At 41.1% G+C, this 12091-nt stretch overlaps 1 protein-coding gene across 3 annotated transcripts in view; it reads left to right on the forward strand.

The window, feature by feature from the left end:
• SPHKAP (SPHK1 interactor, AKAP domain containing) overlaps nt 1–12091 on the forward strand; it is a 79588-nt gene that overhangs the window by 21807 nt on the left and 45690 nt on the right. For all 3 annotated transcript variants that reach the window (XM_081006852.1, XM_081006854.1, XM_081006853.1), the window contains exons 2-3: nt 77–179; nt 8249–8359. In XM_081006852.1, coding sequence (XP_080862978.1) covers nt 77–179; nt 8249–8359 — 214 coding nt within the window. The remainder of the gene's footprint in view (nt 1–76; nt 180–8248; nt 8360–12091) is intronic.

The following is a 12091-nucleotide window of genomic DNA, read 5'->3' on the forward strand; positions in this document are numbered from 1 at the left end:
TTGGGTAGGACTTAAAAATGAAGCCATATTTGATTTATTTATGCCAATGAGTCACTGAATGATTTTCTCTCTTCAGCAACTTTGAATCTCCACTGATGTATGAAGTTTCAGAGCACCAGAGCAGTGGCACAGATAGTTCAGGAAGCAGTCTTGGAAGCTCGGTCACAGCATGTAAGAAGGTAACTTGCGTTATTTTTAATCAGATTGCATTATTAAAATAAACTTTGCATTATTAAAATAAGCTCACGTTATTCTTAACCAGCAGGTTGACTGTACTGCTGAGCTGTTGTCTCAATAGTGCTTGAAGCCCAAGCTGTACGGTAAATAAAAAATATGAAATGGAAAAATCAGCATGAGCATCTGGATATGGGCAAAAAAGATTGCAAGTCTTGCATTGGCTGGATATTCCAAAAATGTTTGGTGTCTTGTGTTTATGGACAGCCTGATCTTGCTGTGCTCCTTTCGCTGTAGAGACAAACTGTGGCTTGTGCCAGTGAAACTCTCAAGGGCAAATGGTTCTAGGAAAGTGAACACAGATGCTCCACCACTGGAGTTTCTGTGACTGGGCGTGGACAGAAAGGGTAGACTTGAGTCGAGGGGATGAATTGCCCACTCCATATATGTCTGGAACCTCTGAGCTTAATCATACGTATCATCAGTTTGATTGGAATGGGTCAAGCATTAAGTGTACTTACCAGTGATAATATTCACAGTCGTTAATCTTCTATTTTCAGTTAGCTGAAGTAAATAAGATGGAAATTGATTTCCTGCAGATATCCTTCTGAGAAAAAAACTTGCTAAGTGGGAAAAGCTCCAAATGTAATTAAGATTAAGACAGGCAATTGAGCTAATATCTCAACTTGGACTCCACATTTTGAGTTCAGAAAATAAAAGGAAAAGGAAACAAGGCCAAATAGACACGTGGCAAACTATGGGTGAGCTCTAGAGCATATAGGGAGAGATGTTGGGTTCCTTGCACCATCACTTCCCATTACATGCGAAGGAGCACGCATACCGCATATTTGCTTTATTTGAGTCAGGCAATGGATGAAGCATTTTATTAATTTTTTTGTTTTCTTGCATTTATATTTCACCTTCCTTCCATCCATCGTGAAACCTAAGACAGTGTAGATGTCTCAGGTAAGTCTTCAGTCCGGGCACTGACCAGACTCAGGCCTTCCAAGCTTCAAGGTAGTGGTGGCTTCCTATGTCTTCATGTCATGCCCTGGACTCACATTGCTCACGTCCAGGTGCAACCAGACAAGATCAGTGGAGGGCAGAATCTTTCCCTCATTTGGCAGCTTCTTTTAAGACAGCTCAACTGAGAGCTATAATGGTGCCTAAGTGAATCCTCACAGTGGTTTCAGGTTATGAGTCATATCTGCAGCTAGCTTTGCTTGAGACTGAGAATTCCATTTTTTAAAAAAAGCTTGATATTGGTCTGCACTGTTTCGTTAGCTATCTACAATTTGTCAGATAATTGAACAGGATTTCTGCTGACCCATGCACATCTCTGAGGGCTTTAGTTTCATTCTGACATTATGAGGCCCTTCTTAAGTTCTCCTGCCTGCTGAGGTGAGCTGGCTGGCTGATCGGCGAATGGCCTATTCCGTGATTTCGCCCTACTTACAAAATGCTATTCCTATTTCAGTTTGTGGTGACTGATCCTTGGGCCAGTGTTGGAAGCCATGTGAAAACTTTTCTATAGGGCAAGCTATAGATCTCCAAGTCCCCCATACTAGACCTTACCTGTAGATAGTTAGTTGCATTCATCCAGGTTTCCTAAATTTCAGTGCTAAAGATGTTGGCATCTTAAAGCTCTTCAATCTCGATTGAATTTTTTTCGAGCTTTTGAACATTTTAATGAGCTTCGAGTCTAGTGGCACTGTGGTCTAAACCACAGAGCCTAGGGCTTGCTGACTGGAAGGTCAGCAGTTCGAATCCCCGCGACAGGGTGAGCTCCTGTTATTCAGTCCCAGTTCCTGCCCACCTAGCAGTTCGAAAGCACGTCAAGTGCAAGTAGATAAATAGGTACCACTCTGGAGGGAAGGTAAACAGCGTTTCCGTGTGCTGCTCTGGTTCACCAGAAGCGGCTTTGTCATGCTGGCCACATGACCTGGAAGCTGTCTGCGGACAAACACCGGCTCCCTCGGCCTATATAGCAAGATGAGCACCGCAACCCCAGAGTGGTCCACAACTGGACCTAACGGTCAGGGGTACCTTTACCTTTACCTAACATTCCAAAGTGAGACATGGACAGCATTGCAGGGGATTGAACTAGATGAGTCTTGGGATCCCTTCTGAATCTACAATTCTATGATTTGATGCTCTGGGAGAGGAACATTCTATCCCCACGCTGGGAGCACATACATTTCCTTATGAGGGAGATTCCCAAGCTCCTTTTCTGTATTTTACAGGCAAAGCATGGAAACAGCAAATTGTGGCCAACTTTGACCCCTGTTTCAGTGTGGGAGACCCTCTCTGTTTTTACTGCAGCCTCTTGACGGCTCATTTAATATTCTGTGTAACCAAAAATAAATATTCCAATCCACATAAATATGATTCACCTGCATTTTGACAATAGCAGGAATTGATGTAAATTGAAAGGGTTATTATAAAATGTGTTAACATGGGAAACGTCTCTGAGTCCTCATCATAAGCTATTACAGTCCATCAGCTTCTCTCCACACATTTTATTAATTTAATGGATTTCTTTCATTCTTTAAAAAAAAAGTAGATTTATCATTTGCAATGGACTGGCACTGGCAGAGAATAAATTACACATCCCATCCAATTCACTTTTTTTAGCATTTGATTAGTTATTCCTGACATGAACAGTGCCTTTTAGGCAGCATTCAAGGTGCCAAAGATCAGTTCACTGTCCCCATTTCAAAAAATGCTGAGAACAAGCCACAAACTCTCATCTTGTTTTGCCTGTTTTATGCTCATCTCTTTTTGATGAGCTTTAATTAACTATAGCAATTAAGACATCCAGGCAAAAACATGCTGCTATCTCCTGTGTGGAGCAGAGCCCCTTTAGAGCTCCATTACATATTAAAGCTGCGATTCTATACTGATTTACCTGGGAGTAAGCCCATTGAATTCAGTGAGACTTACTTCCAATAGGCATGTGTACGATTCACCTGTAATATTAGTCACTTAGAGAAAGATGAGGTTATACTGAATTTATGGGCTGCTTTCCCTCCCGGGCAAAACTATTAAGTTTTCATTGCATGTATTATTAGATACTGTTTGTGTTCACTGATTGACAGTTGACAACACACTGAATAATGGTGACAGTTTAGTCTAGACAGAAGTGGCAAAGGGTTTTTGTTTGTTTTGGGGGGCAGTGGAGACATTGTCACTTAGACTTCTCAGCCATGAATTCTCTTAACGATCTTGGAAAAATAACATTATGGATTCTCAGTTTTCTGTTTGTGGAATGGGAAGATAATGGCCTACCTCATACAGTTTTTGAGAGGCTGGAGATGATATTTTGATCATGGAATCATAGGGTTAGAGGTGTCCACAAGGATCATGTAGTCCAAATCCTTCCTCTTAATCAGGATGTCACCTTTCTCAAACATTTCTGAAATGCCATTGCAGGCTCAAGGAAGCAGATTCCAGAGTCTCCTAAGCATCCCATTTCATTGCTTCAACCACAGTACCTGGGATTTGAAATACAAATAGTATTTCAGCAGGAAAAACTCCCCACCACCACCACCACACCTTTTCCCAGGTCTTTTGAAAAAAGCATCTCATTCAACTGATCTATTAATATGAAGAGAGGAGTTAAGGGATTATATTAAGCAAACCAAGACTGAATCAAGCCTTTTCCTGTTAGGTTTATGTCAAGGTTCGGCCTTTGAGTTGTTAAAACTTTTCTGGTTTGTTTGAGATAGGGAACCATTCTGCCTCAGAAATAATGAAAGATTTTATTTGGATGCTCATACTCAGATGGGATTGTTCTACTGATGTCTCTTGAAAAATCCTTTCTTGTCTCAAGCAATTGTCTCAAATTTTTGTGGTTAAAAACCCGCGGGGTACGATGAATGCGATACTATTTTGTGCAAAAATGCCGACAGTGGAAATTAATTATTTGATTAGGCAATACCATCGTCAATTTGATATAGTAAGCCTTACACTCTAGATAGCTTTAAATGGGGGAATTGCTGTTGGAGAAGCAGTAGCAGCAATTGTTTAACATGCCCTTCTGTTTGAAAACCTTTTATTAGACCATAAAGGCATGGCAATTTTTCAGAGTAATATCAGGACAATAACAGAGCAATGCTAACGGTGAATGACACCACTCAGCCTACCACTTCCTTCTATTAGAACCCTGAGTCTGAATTAGGGGGAGGGCTTTAGCTTAGTGGAAGAATAACTGCTTTGTGTTGCAAAGATCCCAACTTCTCATGGTAGGGCTTGGGAGAGGCCCCATGTCTGAAGCCCTGGAAAGCCACTGCCCATTGGTGTAGATAACAAACCTGAGTCAGATGGACCAGTAGTCTGCCTTGGTATAGGACAGCTTCCTATGTTGTACTTACCTAAGAGTGAGCCCCATTAAACTGAATGGGACTTATTTCTGAGTATACATGCACAAGGATTGTTCTTGCTTTCTGGAGACAGGAGGAGGGCTGCCAAAAATGCATATGTTTCACCAGCTCATATTCTCCTGACATTCCCCTCCATCCCTAAAGAGTCAGGTCATTTTGTTCAGTCTTAGCCAGGTGTAGCTACCCTGAAGGCAACGAAGGACTGAGACGTGGTGGGAAGGGAACTTAGTTCCTCCCTTCTCCGCTTCACCTTAGATAACCTCAGTGCAATCTGATTGCCATTCATTAAATATCCTTGAATCCTCGTGGAACAGTTCCACTTGGGAGTTACCTGCGTATTACCGGCGGCAAAAATAATCTATCATTAGGGTGCCTAGGGTGGCTTTTGACATGATATGAAATGATGGGGGTTGGCTGTGCCAATCACTTTCACATACTCTCTCAACCTTGATGTCGAATGTAAGGCAGCTCTTAGATTTAAGCTGCCTGGAATTAATATTCTTAAACAAGCCCCTCTAACTTGCCTCTGGATCAGGCTGATGGCTGTCACCATCAGGAATTCACCCATCCCTGTAGCACCAAGGAACAGTCTCAAAGCAACAGGGCAGCAATTCTTTCCCATTCCTATTGCATGTTTAAAAACTGAATATTTCACATACTTTGTCCCAAAATCTGATGTGTTGTGATCAAGTATGAATATATATATATATTTAAAGGGAAGTATTCTGCTATGCTTTCATCACAGCAGATGTACTGAAATAAAAGCCACATTCATTAATTTTAGTGGGTCTACTCTGAGAAAGCTTAGTTGGCTATCATGAAAATCCTTATAATTTTATGTAAACGGCATTGTGCAAACTGTGGGGAAATACATCTATTTTTCATTAGGATTCCAGTGTACCAGGTAAAGACCGTGTATGCATATTAGCATATTTTGCAAATAAAAAAAGTTGCCAAGAGCGGATTCAAGAAGCAAATCCCATCATTCTTGCATCATAAACTGCTTTATTATAATGAAGTCAAATGACTCAGCTCTCCTATGCAAACAGGTAACAAATAGCCTCATCTTATTTCCATTACCATGATTGGATGAATAGCTGACCGTTTATCTTCCGGCACTTACTCCATGTTGATTGCCTATTTTAAACAGGCATTCATTTACATGAATTAACACATGTAGGTCCATGCAAATTGCTCCTTCCCTGAAATTAAGCTGAAAACATTGCTCAGTACAGACACTTGGGGGGGGGGCGGAGATAATGAATAGCATTATGAAGTGTTTTTCAGTAAGTGTCCCTGCTGTGGCTGTTACTCCTTTAGTTAAATCAAGATTAGAGAACCTGTAGCCTTCCAGACATTGTTGTCGAGCTACAGCTCCCATCATTCCCAGTTGTTGGCCATGTTGGCTGGCGTTGATGGGTCCAACAATATCTGGAGGACCACAAATTTCCCACTCCTGCTTTACACCATAGGACCATATATACTCCTATGTGGAAAGGCAGACTTTTTTTTCCATGGGTGGGGGAATGTCATTTCTAGTGAGAAACTGATTATGAGAGCTAATCTTGCTAAGACCCCAATATACTGATGTGGTGTCCGACAAAACTGCCAGGTGGAAGTTTCATAATTATTTTGCATCCATCTCTTAATTACCATGCTGCTAATGCAGCAAAAACAATGCAGGAGGAACTTACTAGATACCAGTCTCTGCAGCCACAGCAGGCGCTGTGATTCTCCAGCAGTTTGACTTCGCCCCGGGAGGCACACCCCATTGTCTTTCGAGACAGACGGGTGCTAACAATAATAATCTCTTAATTATATCTATGCACATGGATTTCTCCCCAAACTATTATTTCATACATTTCAGATTTTCCCATGCCAATTGATAGTTCAGGAAGGCTTTCAAATCAATCCCTGCCCCCCGCTGTATTCCAAACTCAAAGTGAAATGCATGAGAGAGAGACAGTTACATCCCTTTATGCAAACAGCAAAGTCGTTCTCCAAGTTGTGGATTCTTGGGTAACCAAAACACTGCAGCAATAAATTTTTTTACAGGAACCATTTGCTTGTATTATTTGTATTAAGCACGAGTCATCCCGATAATTTGTGCCAAACAGATTGATTACATGCTTATTAGTTCAATTTATTCAGTGGGACGTACTTCTTGAAAAGGCATGTATAAGATGTGCCGTGAAGCTGCTATGCTACCTGTACTTACCTGGGAGCAAGTGCCATTGAATTCAAAAGGATTTGCTTTTGCATAGACATATTTAGAATTCCAGTGTTCAAACGTATAATTGCCTTCAACTAGTGAAATCCCTAAAGAGAATGAACTTGCATCACATTGTTTATATCTTACTAGCACATAATGTGCAGTTCATTTCCCATCACAGTTCATGCATATGAATTTTTATGTACATTTCCAATCACTTTAATATGGTGTTATTTATTGTGCTTATTTTCAAAGGTGGCAAATGGCATCCCATTCACATTACAGAATCAGAGCCCAGAATAATAAGTATACTTTATTACAATATGCTTAGCACCAAATATATGTGTGGTGTCACTGCCTGCAATTTTGAGCTAATGTCACCGTTTTTTTAAAAAGAGGCATTTCAATGAAGCGTGGCTTTAAAAGAGGGAAACCCATTTTAATGCAAAATGAGAAAATCTCTTGCATAGAAACATATAATGATCTGGAAAAAAATTATTTAAAGGTATCAATGCATTATTTAAAAAAAGTTTTGCTTTAAATAAACAGGGACTGAGCACTCTTTGCTTAGTTTGGGTTCGAAAGTGAGCTTGGGCAGGCTCCACGTTTGTGCTCACAAAAGCCTCGCCAAGAAGTTCAGTCCTTGAGGACACAATGAGTTTTTGTTTTGAACACTAGCCAGATGATGGATAAGCAAGGCTGAAACATGAGAAAGATAGAGCTGAAAGCAAATGAAACCATGGTTTAGTAAGCTAGGAATTTAACATTATGCTTGCACATTCGCCCTTCTTCTCCATCCCTCATTCCTTCCATGGCTTTAGGTCTCGTATCATGATTACTTTCATTTTTTATTACATCAAAAATGATGTAAATTTGAGTTTTAATCTTGGATTGTACGCTACAATCTGAAACCATGCTAATGCCCTAATGTAATTTGAAGTCCAAAGATTAAACCACAGTTTCCCGTGTCAGGTTCTAGTTTAAGGTAATCACAATTCAGGCGTCAAAGTCAATGTACAGGAATTGAAGGGAAGGATCAAGGAAGGAGCATGCAGGCACAATGATTGTTCCGAGTTGAATAAACCATGTTTTATTAAGCCAAAATATTGTTGCATCCAGATGAGCCCAATGGCAGCGTTCAGATACGTGAATTGTGCTAGTCATAGTTAAGAACCTACATGATGGTTTGAGCTTCCAAAGTGAAATTTTGGAAAACGAGCCTTTAAAATAAAGTTTGACTTACACCACCAGTTTTCCTGGTGTAGGTTTTGCTGGGTTGCCACGTCATGTCACCGAGATGCAAGAGGATTGGATTTTCTCTCCTTGCCCTGCCTCACCCCATCCCTTTTCGGGGGGACTTACCACTTTAAATTGTTTGATGACTCAAAAGCAAAATTGATTTGAAAACTTCCACTGATGCAGGCATCCAGGCTTCATGACTTTGATGGAAGGAGGACTATGATATCTTGTGTTTCCACAGGTTCTCTGCAGTAACAGCCTGCTAGAATCAACAGACTACTGGTTCCAGAATCAGAGGACACCATGCCGGATTGGCATCGTGGAGGACAAGTTGGAGAAGAACTATGCCTCTGTAAGTCCTTGAGCGATCCGAACCCTAGCAGGAGAAGGAATGTGCAGTCAGAACAGCGAATAAATCGTAAATCTGAAAATGTATTGGCTTGTTGTTTGAAAACCACTGCCTATTAGCAAAAACACAGTCAACTATTTAGGCAATCAAAAATGAAATTTTGCAACTCTACTGCGTGTTTCTGATTTCTGCTATCAGTGCTGGCTTACATGAAATTACAGGATTACAGAGCAGGAGAAGGGGTGGCATGTGAGATTGATCTCAAGAGAGAAGACTACCCAGAGTAGAAGCGAAACAGTGTCAGTAATGTGGCTTTTGTTAAGATGAAACTTATATAGTATCTTGGCCGCATTCAACTTTTAAAATGTTACTTTTAGGACTGCTTTTCATATTACATTTCTCCTCTAATGGAGTTTGCTCTGTAGAGTGATACATGTTTATAACCCAGTATAGAGAAATTGTAACATGAAGAATGGTTATTTGGCTTGAGAGCTAGTTAAGCAACCATAGGTATACCTTTGCAACATTAATATTGGTAAAGAGAACTGTACTTATTCTTCCCAGATTACTTGTTTAAAGATGCTTTCCTTATGCAGCAATGGGGGACCTGTGGCCCTCCAGATGTTGTTGTAGTCCAGCTCCCTTAAACCCCAGCCAGCATGGCCAATGGGCAGAGATGATGGGAGTTGTAGTCCAGCAGTATCTGGACTGCTACACATTTCCCACCCCTGTCTTTAATGCTGTGTTCATGCTATCTCTGAACCACTACCAGTAGCAACTATGGTTACTGTAGGAATAACTTAATAAGGCATGCATTTTGCTGGCCACTTTTTAATCAACAAGAACAATTTGTTTATAATGGGGAGTGGAAGCAAGCTGTGCATCCCACAGGTCTGTTTGTGTTCTTACATTGCTTTCAAGCATTGTTCCTAGTACTTGGCATGCCAACTGAGAATTAGTGGTGTGTGTAGTTACTTTATCTTGCAACAGTGAGTATGAGTCAAGCTACCCTTTATTTTTTATTTTATTTTTTAAAAAAGCTTTGCATCCTTGGGTCTTTGTTTCCTCCCCAAACCTAAGCTGTTATTACTAGAGAGGTATTTTTAGTTTAATCCCTAGCTCAGTCTTTAAAACACCTTAATTATATTCTGCCAAGGAAGAAGAATAAGTTAGCTGGAGGTTAAAACCGTGGCAGTAACAAGCCACAGCCCTTTTCCAAATATGGTACATGAGTGAACACAAGGCCTTTTAAAGGCGTGTCATCACGTGGCCTTCTCATTAGTAAATGTGAAGGAATACAGCCAAGATACAATGTCCTCTCTGTTCCAGCGTCGCACATGTCCCTTATTATTATTAGATCACAAAATTGTTTACTAGCCCATCTGCTTCACACATGCCTGTGTTAATCATTTGCTGCCTGTAACACGGAGAAAATAACCAAATTGTGCAAAGCTTCCCTGACTCGTCGCCTAGAGACAGTTCTTACCTGCTTAAGTGGCCAAGCAACAGCTTCCGTATAATTCTGGGTTGTTTCCGCTAGCAAAGGTTCTCTGTGTCTCATTCCACGGTGTTGTGGCCATCCACGGTGCCATCCTCCCAAAGCTGGAGTGGCTTCATGTCAGCAAAAGATTCTCCCCTGGGTGTCTGTAAAGGAGAGCCCATGGCTAGGGCTCAGCCTGGCCCCATGCATAATCTCCAGTCCCAACAGATGATTAGGGTGTTGTTTACCTGCTGTGCCTGCTTCTCTCATGCAAGCCAATATATATATGCTTGGTGTGGTGGTTAACAATATCAGGTTCAGAAGGGGGAGACTCCACTTCAAATGACAGCTCAGCCGGTGAATTCTCCTGCCCCAATCTCTCACACTTACTCGCTAGCCTGCTGAACAGAGTTGTTTTGAGGGAGGAGGAAAATAATTTATCCCTGATCTTTGTTGTGGAAGTTTGCATTAAAATGTAAATATTGCAAACTCTAATACATAAGTAATCAAATAGTGCTTTCATACCCTGCTTCCCTCCCCCCCCCCCCCACCATTCAGTGTGAAAAGAAACAAGCTGTTCAGGACCAAATTTTGCACATTATGCTTAACATATAGCAGGCAGTGGGGAAAATAAGTTCTTCATTTCTGCACAGATTTAAATCTGTGTTGTTTAAATACAGCCTCAGTTGTTATTGGGACCATGAAATGCAGAAATTTGGCTATTCCTTTCCCAGCTGTGACTCCCCCCCCCCCACCTCCATAAAACTCCTGTCCCCAGACTATGTGAGTTAGTAAAAAGGTTCCAACTGGCCCCAGTGGAGGTTATTTTACTAGCCTTCATAGCTGTTTAGGAGAAAGGCAATGTTAGAAACTGAAATATGAAAGCTAGGAGCTAAATGGCACCATAAACCTAGGTTATGGGCACAACAACAGAATGTCTAGGCACACTTTTTTACAACAAGAATACAAAGCTGAAAATGAATGAACTGCAGCTAAAATCTTATGTTCATTTTTCACATGGTCTAGTTCTCATCTGAAGACTGCAAAAAAAGCAATACTTCTCCTGTCGCCCCCTAATATTCTTATGAGATCCTATCTTCAATCTTCAGAAAGTGGCTGGAAGTGGGGAGGCAGAAAAAGGTCCTCCTTTCCTTCCAGCAGTGGCAGTTTTAATCTGAAATCTTAGGCGCAGTACTGTACCCAGAGCTCAGAAATTGCCCGCATTAATGAAATTCCCTGTCGCAAAACACAGCTAGAGCAATGGGAGTTTTTAATGCTGGGGAAAGGACAGTTTTTAGCTGGTATCATAGATGGGAACAGTACTATTAACAATCAGGTTTTCCCTTGTGCCTGTAAATAAAGAAAGAAAGTTGGAGATGTAGCTGCCGTAAGCATAATGTGCAGTTTGACACCTAGTTCTCCTCTCAGGCAACTTAACTGCTGCTGAGTCTGGACAGAGCTAAAGTTACTGCTGTGTTTACCCTTCCTCACTGCAGATCATGGCTTCTGTTTAAAAACAAATGGTCATCTCATAAGGCTTATGGAGAGCAAATAGATTGGCACTGCATAGACCTGCCCTGCTTACCAGACAAAAGATATCTCTTGGGCTGTTGCAGCACAATTCCTGCCATGCTTAAGTGACAACTCATGAACTGGAAGCTTATGTTTTATCTGTTTTAATTTATTGTTGCCTGACTATGTTCAGGATTGTGGGGTACACTGGGGAAATGTCCCAGCTCATCCAATAATTGCTATTCTACTGGGTTTGTTCTCTTGCTCGTTTGCTCTTGCCTGTTAAGGGTGTATTTGGAGACCACTTTTGACAAATCCACTTAGTAATAAATAAATAGGAAACTTGCAAAAGTGCTGTTAGAAGAACTGGGCATATAGCCCGGGACTGGCAAGGCTGTAAATGATGCTCCATAGGTCCAGGTGGTTGATGCGGAGCATGATGGGTATTTGAAGATACTGCCTTTACTTTGCACCTGTGATCTATCACAGCCCTTAGAAACGGAATCCCCAATGAGTCTTCAGCTTGATGTTGCTTATGCATTGGCACGATTGCTTGCTATCATGAGTCCAGGGTTTACTGTGACCCAGATGACGTCAGGTAGAGAGAAATGGTGCCTTGCTAATCATTAGCATATTGTACAAAAGGGTAGCAGATGGCTTGCATGACATAAATATTTATTGGCATATTTTCTTTAAGTTTAAATCACAAGTGACAATCAATTTAGACCGAAACCAAAAAGGAG

The sequence above is a fragment of the Podarcis pityusensis genome (genome assembly GCF_964106645.2).
Source record: "Podarcis pityusensis genome assembly, chromosome: 5".
Classification (NCBI taxonomy): Eukaryota; Metazoa; Chordata; class Lepidosauria; order Squamata; family Lacertidae; genus Podarcis; species Podarcis pityusensis.